Consider the following 18372-nt stretch of genomic DNA (forward strand, 5'->3'; position numbering starts at 1 on the left):
AACCAACTCCAGTGTGCTCTAATAATGAATGTCTCCTGATGCTGTCTATGTTTGGGTTCATTTAATCTTTTTATCCTTTTTTTTTTGTTGTTGCTTGGTTTGTTCTGTATTTTTTTTCCCCCCCCTGTTTAATTTTCTGGATTTTAGTACTCTTAGGAGAATCTGTATTAAGGTGTAGAGTAGTAGTTAGTAGGTCTTCTGTTGGCTGTACTTGTATACTGATTATTGTTTGTAACCCTCTGGCTCCTGCAGCCAGCATACAAAGCTGTATAACTTGGGTACAACCCTCAATAAAAGACTAACAGTGACAAAACGCTCAAGCTCACCGCATCTTTATTTCCACGGCTTCTCCACAACCTGGGAAGCTCTTGGTATTTTATGTTCAGTGTTTTCCAGGTAAGAAGCATAAGCAGACTATTCTAACCCGTTGTCTAAATATGCTCCCTTTTTCCTCCAAAGTGCTTTGCTTCCCTGTCCTTTCGTCAATGGAAACAATGAGAAATCTATACTGGGTGTTTAATACAGAACTTAATTCTTGTACACAACAGATGGAACAAATCGCATCTGTTTTCGTATGAAACGAGACCACAGCCGCCTTTACAGAACCCAACATCCTGCCTTTATTGATCTATTCATGAGAAAATTATACATCAATTTGACAATTTGAACCTGAAGTAAAATAAAACTCAGGGCTGTGATAGATCCTCGTTTAATACAGCTTCTTAACATCCAAGCTCCCAAGCACATGTTCGTTTTAAATACAGTGAAACACAAGACACGGCAGGCGACTGCAGACGTCGCTACGATGGAGCGAAGAGCTTGACGGGGGAACGAGGGGGTGTTGAAGTGGAAAAAAAAACTGCCGCCGATCTGCTTCGTAAGTACTTCCCATGGGGTGGGCACCTTCTGGAAGTAGAAAGTGATGTGAAAAATCCAATGAAGGTGTACTAAAGAGAAGCTGAGAGCAGAGTGGAAGTACTTGCCTTTGAACTATTATTCATAAACATCCTTCTTGTCTGCAATGTACTGTACAATCTCCTCAGGAGTCATGAGCTTCTCCGCTTCTGCATCTGGGATCTCAAAGCCTGCAGCAGAAACGGAATAGGGAGGTCCAACAAACGATGAGCCGGAATAAACTGAAATCCAAATCTTTTTTTTTTTTTTTTAGCTCAAGAGCATCTCATGCTATAAGATAAACCACTGATTTCTGCATGGCGATCTCTCCTTCTTTGCTTCTCAACCTGGCTTACTAACCAACCAGCTCTCACCAAACTCGTCTTCCATGGCCATTATGATCTCCACCTGGTCCAAGCTGTCCAATCCCAAATCTTTCATGAAATGAGAGGTTACCTGAAGCTGGAGAATAAAACAATTATTTAGTGACTTATTTCATTGTTTTCTTTTTTTTAATAAGTTATCTTGACTTATTAAAGTCAATAAGTAGAAAATATAGAAACTACCTTCCAGAGTTTTCTAGACTTCTTAAAGAGCCAACAGAAACTTTGTCTTGCTTAGTAACTCACCATTTCTGGGTTGATCTTGTCGTAGAGTTTCAGTACATACAAGACACGGTCTTTGATGGTTTCTAGGGTGAGAGGGGGCAGGTCGCCATACTGTCGGCACAGCAACCCCACTGATGAGATCTAAGCAAGGCCCGGGAGAAAGAGACAGGAGAGCTCAGGACGTCAGATCAACATATTTCTCTACACTGTTAAAGAAACTAAAGATCCACTGACTTTCAGCAAAATCCTGATAATAACAGACACTTGGGAACCCAAAAATCTAATCTTTTTACAATCATTTTTCAGTGGGGAAGTCATTACTGACAGAAGACGACTTGAGTTAGGCTACTTCCACAATCAGCGAAATGAACAGGAATGTACCAAGTGACGTGTTCAAGCATTTCCATGGTTCGTTCAAGTTGCTAGAAAAGGTATTTCAGCAGTTATTGGGCAAATGAATTGTTTTGTAATGCTAATTTCTACTATGAGAAGATGATCGTGTCTTTATCACAGACACACAAGAAGGTTCATAGTAAAAAAATATTATAAACAAGATTTAAAAAAAAAAAAGATAAAACATAAACAAGGCTCGTAAAAGTTTGCCTTTGGTGTACTTACGCTTTATGATCTAATTCCTTAAGAAATTGTTATAAAGTAGGAATAAATGTTAACTACATTGCAGAGAGGATAGGATGAACGAGGTTTTGGACTTATCTAAATCTGAGAGGAAAAGAGATACCTCTTTTCATTTAAACCAGTTGCATTTTTACTCGTCTCCACCTGTAAAAAGCAGTGAAGCAAACGTGTACTGCACAGAATATTTAGTAATTAACCCCAAAGACTCCAGTTTTCAATAACAAATCCATAATGATGTCTTTGTTTGTTGTGTAAACTGAAGCTTTCTGCTATTCCTTCGCAATCTGAGTGTATAAAAACATGCCTTTAGAGAGTGGTTTTCATCCACTGTTAGAGGCATTTAATTTAATGTATGTCTGGGGTGCAGACTTACCCAACACAAGTACAACAACACATGCCAGTAAACCTTGCTAACAGCTAGCTTTATGTGCTAACCAGCCACAAAACTCAGCAGTTGTATCGTAATAGCACTCCGTCATAAAGGTGACCACACAATCGTGTTGAAAAATTAGTCGGCGAGCTAAAACAAAGGTCACACATCCCAGTAAACCCGCAGCAGACTGCATTAGCCTGTGAGCTTTGAAAGACATCGGGTAGGTCACACAGCTAGGCCGCAGCTCTGCCCCGCGCTAGCAGCAACTTACCCTGCTCTGCCCCAGCCACCGCGTCCTCCGGCTGTCTGCAGCGGAGGAGAAAGGTCGGTGGACGGGGACTGCCGGGGCGACAGCCGCTCTGAGCGCGAGGTTGACCGGGCAAAGCCTCAACGAGGGCCGGCCGAGCGAGCGGACACACTGCTGCAGGACACGGGCCGCCATGTTGTAGGAGAACCTGCTGAATCGGAGGCAAGTTAGAAGACTCCAGGTCAAGGGCTCCAATCTGCGCATGCGCGTTAAATACGAGACTATTTTTCTTAAAAAAAAAAAATTTGCTGTTTATTTTTGGTTAATATTTTATATTGTACTATAGAAACTTTTTAAATGTGACATTCATACGAATAATAATTTATTAGAAAGGGAAAACTATGGAAGCATCTAGGGCAGACTAATCGATCCTTGAATGAGCATGCGCAGAACACAGGAAGTGAAAAGGGCTGAACTCAGAGCTAGAAATAATAACTAGATGCTTTTTATCAAATAACAACCACTTCTGTTGTTGATATTATAACTAATTACTAACCATGGAGCTGTCTGAAATATTGTACAACAAAGCGGAGTACATTGAAACGGTAATAGATGCGGCGTTTGAATCCTTTAGTAGCTAAAGTAGCGGCTCTTTTAACTAGCTGTCTGCTAATGTGGAGAAGGGCGTCGGATGCAAGAAGAGGGGTTTAATATGTTGTGGTTTTTACAGGCTTCTGGAAACAAAGTGAGCAGGCAGTCCGTGCTGTGCGGGAGTCAGAACATCGTACTGAACGGCAAAGTGAGAAAACAACAAGAACGCGCCGAGCTAACGCTGCTATCAAGAAGAGAAATCTGGCTTTAATGCTTTGCTTGTTGTTTTTTCTTCTGCAGACTATCGTGATGAATGACTGCATCATCAGGGGGGACCTGGCTAATGTAAGAGTGGGTAGACACTGTGTTGTAAAAAGCCGGAGTGTTATTCGACCACCTTTTAAAAAGTTCAGCAAAGGGTAAGAGGCCTTCTTCTCATGTTCCACGGCTTCAAGCTGAACATGTCACATTTAATCTTGTTTTAGTTCTGTCTTAAAACGGATTCAGATGCTTGAGTTTTTGCAGATGTCTTCATCTCTCTGTATGTAATCCAGAAAAAAAAACTAACCAAACTTTATTTCAGTCAGTCATTCTGCGGGCTTTTAGAGTCTTATTTATGTTTGTTTTTATGTTCTTTCATTCAGCGTATCTTTATCATTCATTCAGCCTTAACCCTGTTTTGCTTCAGTGTGGCGTTTTTCCCGCTCCACATTGGAGACCATGTCTTCATCGAGGAGGACTGTGTGGTCAATGCAGCGCAGATCGGTTCCTATGTCCACATCGGCAAGAACTGTGTGATAGTAAGTGGTGGTGGTGGTGGGGGGAGTGAAAAGACAGCCTATCTTAAAAAAAAGGAGAAGAAAAGTGGAACTGTCTCCCAGCTACAGTCTTCTGCAGTCACATGGTGGTCATGCTTTGAAGAGAAGAAAATAGCAAGAAGCGCCGAAACATCAGATTAATATGTGTCTATTTGGGGGGGGCAAATGGAGGACATGCAGAGAATATTTATGGAAATAGAGTATGAAGAAATACAGTTTACATATAACAAATTAAAAGACCCACAACTTCCCCCAAATCTGAATCTATACGACTTCTGGAGGCGGTGAAAGGTTTTAACTCAGAGATGTTTGTTAATTGTATTCGTTCTGTCTTGCAGGGTCGTCGATGTGTGCTGAAAGACTGCTGCAAGATCCTAGACAACACGGTGCTTCCTCCTGAGACAGTGGTGCCACCTTTCACCGTCTTCTCCGGATGTCCAGGTCAGCAGGACACACAGCAGACTTATTTGTCTTTTTTTCCACCAAATCTGCTTTTAAGTCCTTTTTTCCCTCTCTCTCACTCTGCTGCTCCTCCAGGTCTGTTTTCAGGAGAGCTCCCAGAATGCACACAGGATCTCATGATTGATGTAACCAAGAGCTACTACCAGAAGTTCCTGCCGCTCAGCCAGATCTGAACCACACTGCTACACTTTAAGCCAGCCCTGCGTTCAGACGGGTGGGAGCTCCTGGAGAACTGCACTGGACTTTTCTCATCAAAACGTCACACTAGGATTTCATTTAACTGCTCTTCCAAATCCTTACATTCTCTCCAACATGTCAGATACAGAAACAACCTGGCTCCTGATTTATTTTATACACCAATGTTTTTCCTCATCTGCTGCTCGTAAGTGAAGGAGAGGTCAAGACCTTATAAAATTCAGCCAGTGGATCTTCAGCAGCGTTGGCTGTATATGTAACCCTACACCTTCGCCCTTAAAATGAAACAGTATGCATTAGTTTGCTTTTTTCCCCTACTGTACCCCAGACTTTGTTGAACCCTGTTTTTATTTTTATTTTTTTATTTGATCTCGTTGTTGAAGGTTGGGCCTGCTTTGCATTTGTCATTTAAGTTTACAGTTGTTGCAACACTCAATTATTTAAGCCTGTAAATAAATGCAAATGTGTGAAATTGTCTAAACTATTGATCTTTAATAATGTCAATGTTGAGTTCTATTAGTACAGAGCCCAACTTTAGATTGCAGTGTAATCTTTTCATGGGAAATGTCCACTTGACATTTGGAAATACATAATCAAACAATATTGTGACTCTTTGGGGGGAGGAGGGACTGGCGCATCTTTTTAATACGGTATCTTGGAGCCCTCTGGTGGTTCAAAGAAGAACTTCAGGTGACCATTAGTTTTTCCGTCTGTTAGAAAAACACGTTTTGAGAAATTAAGATAAACTGACGTTACCACATGGAAAATGCTGTTACTTTGGTTGAAACTTCCCATTATATGTGTATTTTTAGGAGTATATTCACAGTTTAATATTTAAATCTGGATCTTTTGTTGGGTATGTCAAAATAGGGCTATGCCCAAGTAGAACCGTTTATACTTTTCCTCGCTAAAAGCTAAGTGAGACGGCCGAAACGAGATCCTTTTTCTGATTGGCTGGCTACATTGCTCATTGTCCAATCAATGTGGGGTTTAGGAGTTTAGGAGCGTGGGTTGCAGGGGCAGAATTTTGCGTCACATAAAAATATAGTTATGCAAACTCCAATTTATTTTAAATCATAGGACTTCAAGTTTAGATATCCATTTTCTTAAAAGAAAAAAAAAAAAGAAAATTAAGACCTCCGTGCCACAATATATATCTTTTTAAAAAAATAAAAATGAAAACACATAACTCATACCATTTCAACTGAACTGCTTTATTTATTTTACAATGTGAACCACATATATCATACCAACAATTATTTGTTAAGTATATAGATTAGCCATTTATCTTATTTTAGACAAATAAGTATCCAGAAACAGCTGATCATAGTTTTGGCTCTGAAGACATCATGTGGCATGAGTCAGTCTGATGAAGGTGATGAAGGCCATGACCGACTGAGAAAAAGAACAAAAACATGTCAACTCTAAACAAACCAAAAAATAGGAAACGGGCTGGCAACTTGAACAGGGGCTTGGATAACAATCGGAATTGTGGGTAACGTAGTTCAACTTTAGGGAAGATGAAAAAAAAAATCTTTTTTAAATCTCCTGGTAAGAAAAACGCCATCTCCTTTACCAACACGTTGCCATAACAACAGAAGGTGGTCAATGCTCTCAGTTTTCAGTCAGATACCCTACCAACACCAAAATGGAGTGTCAGTGGGACATTGACACCAGAGAGGATGTGGACAGGTCAGGATTCACTTCAGATTCCTCCTCAGTATCTTGAACCACAACCAACTTGAAATGTTAACATTATGGCAACAGGAAAACCTGACAAAACTACTTCCTATTGACCAGGACGTTCTTTCCATTTCCACCTAAAGTTTCAACAAATATCAATTTAAAACTCCAGGTTCTGGACTTTGCTTCGACAGAATCGACAAATCAGCTCTTCCTTCAGCCAGCAGCAGCTAAATGTAAAATGTCATAATAATCAACACAATGAAATCTGCGACGAAAGCAGCATACCCTGCCGTGCCACTTTAAAGAAAACTTAATTATTTTTAATCCTTAAAAGAAAATAATAATCCGAAAGGAGTGAACTAAGTCACAAAGAAGAGCAGAGAGCATGAGACATCAAGTCAGCAAAATGAAAAACTTTCAGTCTCAGAATGTTCTAACTTATAAACAGGTGTTACATCTGCTTTGCTTCATTCAGCTGGCGTTGATCAGTCACGTTTGTTTTTTTCCTATTAAATGTGTATAAAATTAAGAACTCCCACCTTTTTGAGTCCATAAATGCACCAGCCCGTATTCTGATTCATTTCCGAGTTCACCAAAAATCAGATAATGGTTCAGGATCTGTGCTTTTGATGCATAAATGGATTCCAATGCTTTAATTTCTTACTTTAAAAAAAAATTATTTAGTCCTTACAAAGAAAGAAAAAAAAAAACTGAATCAACCAGGAAAAGACTGATCAGTGCATATCTAATTATTGGTATTATTACAACCACAGACAAGTTCACGTTTGGCTGCACTGCTCTTTTTTTCAATCTGATAAACTCCTTCCATGTCCATTTCCTATTCATTGAACCAAAAACAATCAAATTTCTTCATTTATGTGACCTCAGTGTCTGATGTAATCCATATTAGTAGAGGAGAAGCAACAACCACTTTATGAATGAAGTGAACACAAAAATGATTGTTTTATACGAGTGGCAAAAAAGAACATAAAAAAACCCCCCGTTCCTATCAAGTGCTTCGACACACAAGTCCAGCTTAAGAGCGATTCATGTGCACCAAGTTTCCAATACGATATTTATAATAAATTAAATAATTTCTCACACAGGGATGTATGCATAAATGCTCCATTGGGTGGAATCAAATGTTTTACTCACTTTTTAAGCACTTGCTGGGGGTTAAAGACCAACTTCAAGTGGGGGAGGAAAGTGGAAGTGCCGATTTGTTTGCATGAGTCAGAGGTGAAGGCTAAGTGCAAAAAAAACCTAAAATATTTATTGCAACTCATCAGAATTGTCACACGAGCACATAAAACTGCAGCGGATCTCATGATAACACGCAGGGAAAGAGAAGGAAGGGCATAAGACTCAATTTCCATTATCATAATAATATGACAAAAAAGAAAAAAAAAAAAAGATTTGTGTAGAATCCACTTGGCTGTTCCAGCTGCAGGGAGGCGATGAGCCTGTAACTTTAACACTGCTGGGCGAAGAGAGGAAAACCAACCGCAGAACATCGAGTCACACCCAAAGCGGAACCAGCAGAAAGATGAAAAAACATGGTCTAAGTGTCCAAACATTAATCTCCACCTGCTAGACATCATCCGCCCGGCAACTGGCTACAAATGCCACTGATGTGATGCTGGGTGAACGAGCCGCAGCGCTGTCAGGCAACAGGAAGTAACAGAAAACACACCGTCTGACGTCGAGCCTTCGACATGCTCTGTCCGTTTTGTTTTTTTTGTTTGTTTGTTTTTTTCTTTCTCTTTTTGGTGAGTCCGACGTTTGATCATGGCCCTCTCTTCCTTATTAAGGTGATGGGTGGGGGATGACAGACTGAGGGAGGGAAGCGCACACGCGTGTCAGAGATTAAGTGGCTTTTTGCTCGTCGAGCTGCACGCCGTACTTTCCGCTCATTGAGAACCGTCGGCATCCCAGAATTAGTAAGTGACCTCCTTCTTTGACTCCTTTCCAGGGCAGCTTGGTCTGAGGAATGTGTGAGGCCGTCCAAACTTCCCACTTAGTTACACTCTCTCTCACACAAACACACACACACTGCTCTCATTGTGGATTTGTACTTAGTGTTGGAAAAGGAGACAAGGAACACAATTCATGAACAAATGCAACCGAGAGCCTTCAGGCCTCACTTTCATTTCCAGTCCAGATGTTTGGAAGTCTGTACATCAGCACATATGTACTAAAAAGACCCATCCGTCCGTCCATTCTGGCTTTGAAGACTTCATCCCACCTTAATCACGCAGGCGACACCTCAGATCACCCTGTTGCGTTTGTGCGTGGGGGAGTCCGTGATGACGTCGCTGCACTGGGTGGAGTTGCGCTTCCTGTTTCCTCCTCCCCCGGCGGCACCGGCGCCAGTAGAGTCCAGATGTCGGGCCATCTCCTCTGTAATGAAAGTGTTCAGGTCGACGTCTTGGAGGCCGTTGCGCCTGCTGCGGCACACAGGCCCGGAGCCGGAGGACGCGCCGCCGCCGCCGCTCACGCTCCCCGTGTTGCTGCTGCTCCCGCTCACGTGCGTCGGGGAACCCGGAGCGCCAGAGCGCACGCTGATGCTCGCCATGGCGCCGCTCAGACCTGAGGAGGAAAAGATGGCCCACCGAACTTCAATTGGTATGACAGCAATAAGCAAGACGACAAAACGAAAAATGGCAAACATCTAGCTTTAAGTCTGGACTTTACCAACACATTAATGTTGAACCAGAACCAAACGAGGAGAAGCAGCTTTCAGCATCTATGCACCACAAATTTGGAACAAACGTCCAGAAAATTGTAAAACAGCTGAAACACTGACTTCCTTTAAATCTCAACTAAAAACCCCCCTGTTTAGGATTGCATTTGAAAAGTAATCAATTACAAATTTATTGATGGAACTTGACTTAATGTCATGTTTTGAATTTGATTCTATGTTGCATTGTTTCTGTGTTTGATATGATGTAAAGCACTTTGAAATGCCTTGCTGCTGAAATGTGTTATACAAATAAAAGTTGATTGATTGATTAATGTCCTCATCTAAACCTTTACTGTTAGCCCTCTTTTTGTCTCAAATCTTTCACGCTACATCTCACTCCATCTTTCCACCGCTCCATCCAGCTTCCTCTGAAGAAAAGCAACCCCTCACCAAGATGAGGTGGTATCCTGTTTCACACTGATTGGTTTTCCACCACAGACAGCGTCTTTTATTTCTCCCCCTTCTAACATTTCTTCTATAAAGGAGAGATTTGTGAAGACAAACTATTTAATTTCCTGCCAGCAGATTCTCCAGTCCAAGCTGCAAAGCGCTGCAGCTCTTAAAGGGCTACAATGGGTCTCTGGATTAATGCTCTCTGTGTCCAATCAAGTTCATGTGTGCTGCCATGTCTTCATAGATCTGCAGTTTGCCATGCTAGGATGCTGGATTGAGTAGCTCTCTCTTGAAACCTAGAAGCATCCGTTGACAATCCAATGGTATTAGCAGTATTTTACTATAATGCATCAGTGTATAATTTTTCTAAGGCAACACTTTCCCATGATGCCACCTGAGTTTTTGCTTTCTGATCTTGGTCACTGGACAATGAAGTTATGAAAATGACAAAGTGAAACTCCACTGCAATGCACCCAAGCAGTCCTTCTCAGCAGCTAAATTGCACATATTGTAATGCAATGTAGCGTTCAGCTCTACCCAACAGCTTTAAAACATTTCAAAAGTTGATACCTCATCTGCTACATTTTCTACTTTTCTCTCTCTTAAAACGTCAAAGCCTTCACATAATAGTTCTAGTCACTTAAGTTAGATTACACACTGATGGACCCTACTGAATAAAAATAAATAAAAAATTACTTTCGTCAGACACTGAACTGTGTGTAGCATTCATCTTTTGGATGAGATAATGTCTGATCAAGACTTGGTAGGAAGGATTCAAAATCATCCGTGTCCCATGAATCATTCCTCAATATCCCGGTTTCAAGACGACATGTGCGCTGTCTACACACCAGCATCAGTGGTGCTATCAAAGCAGTCCAAGTAATTCAAAAGTAAATCAAATATATTAAAGCTTTTAGTTTGATGGTCCAAGGTGAAAACTGTTGAGACACTGGCATCCACAGCAAAGTGTCCAAAGACTTAATGTGAACACAGAAAGTTTCTTAAACTGTGGACTGCAGAGCAAGGAAGAAGTGATCAAAAATACATTTTAATTAAAGAAAACAGCTTGCAAGAAAATCAAAATAAAAGATAAAAATCTCAAGTTGATCATCCTTAAAAAATTTAAAAATGTATGGAACTTAAACAGGTAAAGTTATTACATTTGGGTCATTTATATTTAGACAACAGTAACATAAAATTGTCTCTATTGTCCCCATACACAATAATCACTAAAGTAGAGAAGTACCAATATGAGAGGGACACTCCCTTATCTCCTGACAGAGACTAAAATACTTCACACACATTTCAACTCGACATCAGATCCACCTGATTTTGTTTACATTAGAATATAAACTCTTTAAAGTAAGCTACTGAGCAATCAAACATGTATGCATGCATCTGAATGGGATAAGTTCATTAAAAAAAAATTTTAAAAAGAAAAAAAAACAAACTTTTGATTTAGTCTGCTGTGCTCTGTGACATTCCCTTGGTGAGAGTTAAAACGGGACCAGCAGTTAGGATTGGCTGGTGCCGACACACCCCAGCAAAACAAACTTATCTAATGGTGACATGTGGCAGAGAAGCATGACTGAAGCAAGAAACAGAATCACGTGACCAACAACTATATATAAACTCACACACCACAACTCAGATGTTACTTATGTAGAAGGAGATAACGCCGACCAGGAGGAAACGCATTCAGCTTATAAATAAATAATTTTACCACAGATCTAATGGATTTGTTATGTTAGTGGATGAAACATTTACCAAAAAAAAGGAAAAAAACACCAACCAACTTCTACCTGACACCTCCCAGATGTTCCAGTAAACATATCAAATATATCTGCCGTGTCAAAGCAAGACTAAGCTTTCCTCACCATGCAGAGCTATGGCCTCCCTGAAGGGCTGCAGGTCCGTCTCCACAGATGAGCCGGTCTCAGCTGGGGAATTAGCCCTGCTGGGGGCCACCATGGCCAGCCGAGAGTTGGTCCTGCTGCTCCTGTGTGGCGGGGCTTTGCCACACAGGAAGCTGATCAGATCCTCCCTGCGAATGGTTCTTCGGCGCTTTTTCACCCAGGCCAGCATATCCTGCAAGGAACCAATCAGTTGTATCATCCGATTGAAGCTTGATACGTTTCTCTGGTCTTTCTGCTGCTGTGGACATTTAACTGTAATCTGAAATCAACCGTTTTCTGCATTGCAAACAAATATGAGAGGAATATGTAAAGAGCAATGTTGAGGACACAGGTTACCAAGTTCACAAAGAGGAAAAAAATAAATAAATAAATCATGTACAAAGACGTAGACCCACCTTGTTACGCCGTTGGTGACCTATCTGGATGCCCCGGTCACAACTTCTCTGATGGGCTTCAACACTTTCTGAGGTGGAAGACATCACTGATCATTTTCCAAAAATTCTGCAATCATGGATCTAATAATAATTTAGTCAATCTAAATAGTGTAATACTTAAAAAAAAACTTGTCCAACAATAATACATGCTGTGCCTTACAGAAGTATTAGTACACGTTGAACCTCTCAACACGTTAAGTCCATAAACTGCACAAATATACCATCGACATCATAATATCAAATTTATATCAAAAGGGACTGTTTGCAGTGCAATAATTGTTGACCAATATATTTTAAGTGCTATGAACTTGCATACGACATGCTAATGTAATATTCAACCAGTTGGACAGCATCTCACAGTAACAGATGAAAAACACTGGAAACGAATAGCATTGCCCAAAATGCTAAAGGTCACAGAGGGACAGAAGCACAAACAAGACAGAATAAAATAGGCAAACATTGCTGTTAATATCGTAAATATTTACTACTACTGTGATTCTCATATCTTGGAGACCTACTACTTTCTATAAGTCTAGACAGGATTACAATAATGTAAATAGAAGCCTGTAGTTGCAATGTGACAAGGCATGAACAAGTGTGAATACTTTTTAAAGGCACTGAAATGCATATACTGCAGAAGAAACTACACAGACCTGAATTTAGGATAAATTGCAGCTCTGGCCAATTTCACTCTTATTTCTGTTAAAGTATTTTAGTTTCATCTGTAATGACGTGATTTTGTGAAGTTTATTCATTTAATGCAGCGATCAATACAACTTTTGACAGACTAGCCTCTCACCGTGAAGTACACAAGGACAGTAATGATACCTGTTCATCTCATCATCTGAGTGAATATTGGTGTGGGCACACTTCTATTCGGCGTTTAAACTGATGCCATCAAGTCTAATCGAGAGGGTAGCAGCTTAAAAAGCACATGCCAATCACATGGACAGTTACCTTTGTAAAGGTTGGTTACTGCAGTAGCAGCATTCTGAAATGGCACCCACAATGACAGGCCCTGTTGGTGGCATACCCTGTCTGTGGAAGAGAAGAGAAATGGAGAGTTACGATATATCTCACAACACTGGGCTTTTTTCATATGGACTCTGTGAGAAATATGTGACTAAAGCACATCGAGGGCTGGGGTTGAAGAAGCGAGGTTCACTTATAAACGCCATTTTGTCTGGCCTCTACAACTGCAGAGATGGGGTTTGGCATAAAAATAGATGTCAGCAGGCAGCGAGACGGCCAACAGGGCAGCGGAGAGAAAGTACCGAACTTAACTGCACTCTCAGCAGTAAAGTTCCTAAGCCATGCGAAATACACATACGAGAGAAACAACACGTCAAACTCGTTGCTGTTGGGGTATCTATATATGTAAAATACTAGACCGTGAAAGCAGGGAACCAATATTTTCCTCGCCATCTTGTAATTTTAACGCTCGCCAAAAGCAGCCTCCGAATTAGCAGGGAAACGCGAGTTTTATCAACAACCGTACAGTGATGTATTCTCGTTAAATATGTAAAGAACCGTTTAAAAATATCCACTTTGACTTCATAGCATTTGTTAACACTGACAGTCAGCTGGGAATGTCGCGTAGCTACGACTGTTGTTACCATCGCCATTTTGTAACTACTTGGCTAATGTGAAGTTAGCTACGATCTAGTTAATGTCAACAAACTGTATAATATAAAAAAAAGTAGCCACTATCGTTTATTTATTGCTATGCTCTGTTTATCCAGAAAACAACGTATAACACTATATATATTTTTACGTAAACAAGAAAATGCTAATCCTTGGCAACCACAAGCCAGCTAACTTTAGCTTTAAAAAAGTCACCTGTGAACGCTACTCCTGATACCGGCTAGCAAGCTGGATAAGCTAGCTAGCATTTAGCCCACAGTTACAGTAGATACAGATCCGGGTTGCTAACCCACTAGCAGTTGTTAAATAGCTACATATCTCTCGCTAAGTTATTACAAGCTGATAAGAAAGTGCTGCCTTTTTTTTTTTTTTTACCTTTGTATAATTGGGCTACGGCAGTGGCGGAGTTCTGGAAGAGATGCCAGAGTTTATCCTGGTCATTGTCGGCCTCTTCCTCGCCCGGGTCCATCGTCTCGGCTTCGGCTAAACATTGCCGCTCCCATTTTGAGAACCAGTGCTCCGGTCCGTGTTCCTGTATCTCCGAGTCCCCGTCTTCCTTCTTCTCCTCCATTTAATGCAAGAGAGCTCGGAGGAAATTCGTTTCTAACGTTTTAATATGATAATATTTGGACAGCATATATAGAGTTATATAAATAAAGTCATAAATACTGTTATGTATTCTTTCTTTTTGTTCACTAATTTAGCACCGCAGCCTCTCCCGACTACCTCAGAAGACAAGCCTAGCTAACTATTTTTCTCTACTTGCCGACGTCGGGATATATACATGACACACTATCGTGTTATGTACTTCACTCCACCCATTGCTACATATGTCAACAACAATTGGCCACATCAGCATTGTGGGTGGGCTTTAGGGCTTTACGCTTTATGATTGGCTGTCCAACATGTCCGTCCGGAAACTGGCAAAATAGACTTTCAAAGGCAATTTTGTTGGGAGCTTTGATTATATTATATTATATTATATTATATTATATTATATTATATTATATTATATTATATTATATTATATTATATTATATTATATTATATTATATTATATTATATTATACAAATCAAAATTTAAAGGTCATATTCGTATGCTGAAAATGAATGTAAAAACCTTAAATATATTATTATCAATAAATGTTCTAATCTGTCAGTTACTTTTGGAAAATAAAAGAGATTATTCAATAAAATACATTAATAATTTTGATATCAAATAGCTTATATTTAGATTTTTGCAAAGTTCAGTATGACATACTGAAAGTATGTCATAGATCCAAAGTATTATGTACATATACATAACTATCCAAATTATTCAGATTTACTATTTTATTATGGTGACCCAGAAGAATGAAAAACTATCTGCTATCTTCACCTCAAATTAAATAAGTTATTACATTTTTACAAAAGTAAAATTTATTAATCTAAATTAGACATTTTCAGCTATTTCTTTGCTTGTATTTCATTCAAACTTCTCACTGCATCTCTAAAATTAAGAAAAGAAACAAACAGACATATGATTAGCTATGATGTATGTCTTTGTAAGATCTGTTACTCTGGTCCCATCAGTTGATAAATTGAGAACATAATATAATACACATACAACTCAATCAGCAACATTTACATATACATTTTTTTCACTTGTCTTATCCTGGCATTTCCTGAATAGAGAAATTGGTTGCCCACATGCATTAGGGCAGATTTGCTCTACAAAAAGGTTCCTTCACGTTGGAATACTAATTGCTCGATTGACTTTATTAAATCAAGACTGTAGCCAGCATCAACATTGGCAGACCAAATTGTTGTAATAGTAACATATGTTCAAATATTCACATTATTTGTGGTACAGTATCTAGATGAAAATGTCACCTGAAGGTACAAAGTAGTTAGAAGGGTAAGAAACTTAGAAAGCATTGCAAAACTGGCAGGACCCCCTGGCCCTGTTACCTGCTGCCTACACTGCTAAAGCTGCCACATATACCACACAGGCTAGACCTAGAACCCAGTCTCCATGACAGCCCATCATATGCACACAGCTCTGCCAGAAAGACCACCCAGCACCGAGCAGGAGAGACCTCTCCTGAGACCCCAACATGCCAGACAGGCAACAGCCCGCTGCAGTAGTTGGAACTCAGGAGGACCCAAGTTAGGGAGAGCACATTGCTATCCCACCTCACGAGCTAGCAATGAGCAATGGAAGCTTGTTTAATTAAACTTAGAGACTTCAGTTCATTTCCACTTCCAATATTATGATTTTTATAATTTCTGGATTCAAGGGAGGAAAGCTCAGTGCAAGTGGTTCTGTTGAGCCATTATTTCATAACAACATATTAGCTTGTTTTTATTTAAATGTACATTTATTGGCAAGTTATAGATATAGCAACACATTTCCACCTTTCAGCTGGGAGACAATGATTAAAAAAGTAAAACTCTGAAACAATTAATACATAAATTATGTTTGTGGGTTCTTTTTTAAAACTCAGATCTTAAGATTCAAAAAATCTGGTCCTAAGTAATGTTTTGATACTTCTTCATTAACAATCTAAATATTGTTAAAATATTTCTTACTTTACTCAAATTCTTCTCTTGCCAGTTAACTTTTTTAAGCAGCTTATCTAGCTCTAGTTGTAGCTAAAAGAAAGTATACCCTTTTTGAATACCTTTTTGAACTTCACAAAATGCCAAGTTAGTAAATCAACAGTTTTAGGTTTTTCACACAATGGCCCTTTATTATTTTTTGCTCAATTCATAAGTAGTGTAAAATCAAGAATTATTCTAAAATTAAATGTGCTTCATATCAAGAAACAAAAGAAAATAATTGTTATATTTGATTGTCTCTACTTTTGGAAATATTTCTTCTTTTCAAACAGGAAGAAGAAAAATTCATTTTATACTTTTCCCCCTTTTTTCACTATATCTGCCATTATTAACACAAAGGAAGGAAGTATTACAGAAAATTAAAAAAAATATATCCCAATGACTCAATTTAGTAAAAAATCTGAATTTACAGCTTTGACAACTAAAACATGCATTTGCATTAGCAACTTAAATTGCAATGCAATGCTTTATAAATTAACAGGTATTTTATTGTTTAAATTAACTATGGCTAAAACTTTGCTTTTCCATTTTTTTTTGTAAACGAAGTAGTTTTTTACATACTGCAAAGCGTAAAAAATCTGCATTTATTGCCTGCTAGATAGAGACTTTTTCATTAAAAAGCTAACAATTTAAGCTTTATTCTGAAGGACAGGCTGAGGCTGCTCAGCAGATGTTGAGAATGTTTTAATTTCGAAAATGAAGATATGATGGAAAACAATGAAAGAACTATAGCAAATAAAAATGACAGCAAATATAAAATAAAACAAGTTTACATCAAAGTTAGGACCCTTTTTTTAAATTTATCTTTGTAAAATAAAATAATTTAACCGGAGCTAACTAACAAAAATAATTCTGTTTTAGTCATCAAGCAACAGTGAATAAAAAATAAATCTGGTATTAATTTTTTATTCCCCTGAGTGCTGAACTTGGTTCATACCTAGCATGTTCACTGCTGTAGGATCTAAATAATTCAGTTTTACAATTCTTTATTGTTCAAAGAATGTTATTGAAGAGGTTGAGGTCTTTTTCTCTTTGTCAAACTTTACTCTGGGTTACTTGTTTACCTTTAAGAGTGATACTATTCTTCTTGCACACATTCTATAAAAACATAATTTTAGCTCATTCTAGTTGTGAAGGTTTGGACTCAACAGAAGATAAAGACTGTTGTAGTTCCATTACGGGAGTTTGGAAACTTCTCTTAGCACCTTATGGTCTGCCTTTAGAGTTCATTAGGCAGCCAGAACAGGGCATGTCAGCAGTTGCTTTGAATATCCTTCACTTTTAGACTATGCCCCAGACATACACAGTGTTCAAGATTTTTATTTTTTTTTTAAAACCTTTGTCAAATTCACAAGTTGCTAAAACCTTCATTTTGAAGGTTTTAGAAGCTTGTTGCAGACCAAACATTTTCTAATCTTGTGCACCCATGTTGATACACCTGTGTGTGATTTTGGCCAGTTTAAGTGGAAATAAATCTGGGGTGTTTTAGTTATTATAAAATGTATGTGGTTTGAGTGGTTAGATCATGCGAATTGTAAAACTATTCAATTAGTAAATCTTGTTGTTTGCACATTTAAAAGTTTTTCATTGATTCCCAAATGAATCACTTTATATTATTTATAAAATAATGGTAAATGACTAGCATAGGAAATGTAATTTCTCAAAATTTAAATATTTAAATGTACTCCCAATAGCAAATGGATATGTCAATGTAATTGATTAGGTTTAAAAGCACAATGAAAACTTTCATTTATGGACATTGCTGCACAGGTAACAACTGCAGAAAAGATTAACAAATGATAGACTAGATGAGACAGTCTCAGGTCTCCTAGCATCGATGAGTTTAATATCTAACATGGAAATTATTCTTCCTTAACACTGCCATGTAACACAAAGTTTATTAGGACTTCTAACAGGATGCACCAAGGGTTCCCACATTGCAGTATACTGATTCGCGAATATTTATCTTTACAGCACAACATGAAGCAAAAATAATTGTTATGGTGATGTATTGCTAAAAGCAGTTAGCATTTCAATACATAATGAATCCAACTGTTGTTTCTACTTGCAACAACTCAGTTAAGTTGGTTTTGACATCATTCCTAATAAAAAGGTCCAAGTTCTGAGACAA

The 18372-nt window shown here is 38.8% G+C and overlaps 3 protein-coding genes across 4 annotated transcripts; 1 reads left to right on the forward strand and 2 right to left on the reverse strand.

Annotated features, from left to right (window-relative positions):
• Positions 1 to 122: 122 nt before the first annotated feature.
• ndufab1b (NADH:ubiquinone oxidoreductase subunit AB1b) lies at positions 123 to 2994 on the reverse strand. 2 transcript variants are annotated; one of them, XM_032587487.1, is made up of 5 exons: positions 2783 to 2992; positions 1524 to 1643; positions 1269 to 1356; positions 984 to 1085; positions 123 to 906 (listed from the first exon to the last, which is right to left on the reverse strand). In XM_032587487.1, the coding sequence occupies exons 1-4, from the start codon at positions 2951 to 2953 to the stop codon at positions 994 to 996; spliced, it is 471 nt and encodes a 156-aa protein (XP_032443378.1). In that variant the 5' UTR covers positions 2954 to 2992; the 3' UTR covers positions 123 to 906; positions 984 to 993. The 2 variants fall into 2 exon arrangements, with proteins under 2 accessions (XP_032443378.1, XP_032443377.1); XM_032587486.1 differs by lacking the exon at positions 123 to 906 and having other exon boundaries at positions 2783 to 2994.
• Positions 2995 to 3198: 204 nt separating this feature from the next.
• dctn5 (dynactin 5) lies at positions 3199 to 5305 on the forward strand. Its single transcript, XM_032587485.1, has 6 exons — positions 3199 to 3363; positions 3489 to 3557; positions 3650 to 3768; positions 4038 to 4149; positions 4506 to 4608; positions 4705 to 5305. The coding sequence occupies exons 1-6, from the start codon at positions 3316 to 3318 to the stop codon at positions 4800 to 4802; spliced, it is 549 nt and encodes a 182-aa protein (XP_032443376.1). The 5' UTR covers positions 3199 to 3315; the 3' UTR covers positions 4803 to 5305.
• A 712-nt stretch (positions 5306 to 6017) lies between these two features.
• On the reverse strand, positions 6018 to 14435 carry hapstr1a (HUWE1 associated protein modifying stress responses a). Its single transcript, XM_032587484.1, has 5 exons — positions 14016 to 14435; positions 12954 to 13034; positions 11958 to 12025; positions 11524 to 11734; positions 6018 to 9099 (listed from the first exon to the last, which is right to left on the reverse strand). Exons 1-5 carry the CDS (start codon positions 14209 to 14211, stop codon positions 8777 to 8779), a joined length of 879 nt encoding a protein of 292 aa, XP_032443375.1. The 5' UTR covers positions 14212 to 14435; the 3' UTR covers positions 6018 to 8776.
• Between the last annotated feature and the right edge of the window lie 3937 nt (positions 14436 to 18372).

This window comes from Xiphophorus hellerii, chromosome 16 (genome assembly GCF_003331165.1).
Source record: "Xiphophorus hellerii strain 12219 chromosome 16, Xiphophorus_hellerii-4.1, whole genome shotgun sequence".
Taxonomy (NCBI): domain Eukaryota; kingdom Metazoa; phylum Chordata; class Actinopteri; order Cyprinodontiformes; family Poeciliidae; genus Xiphophorus; species Xiphophorus hellerii.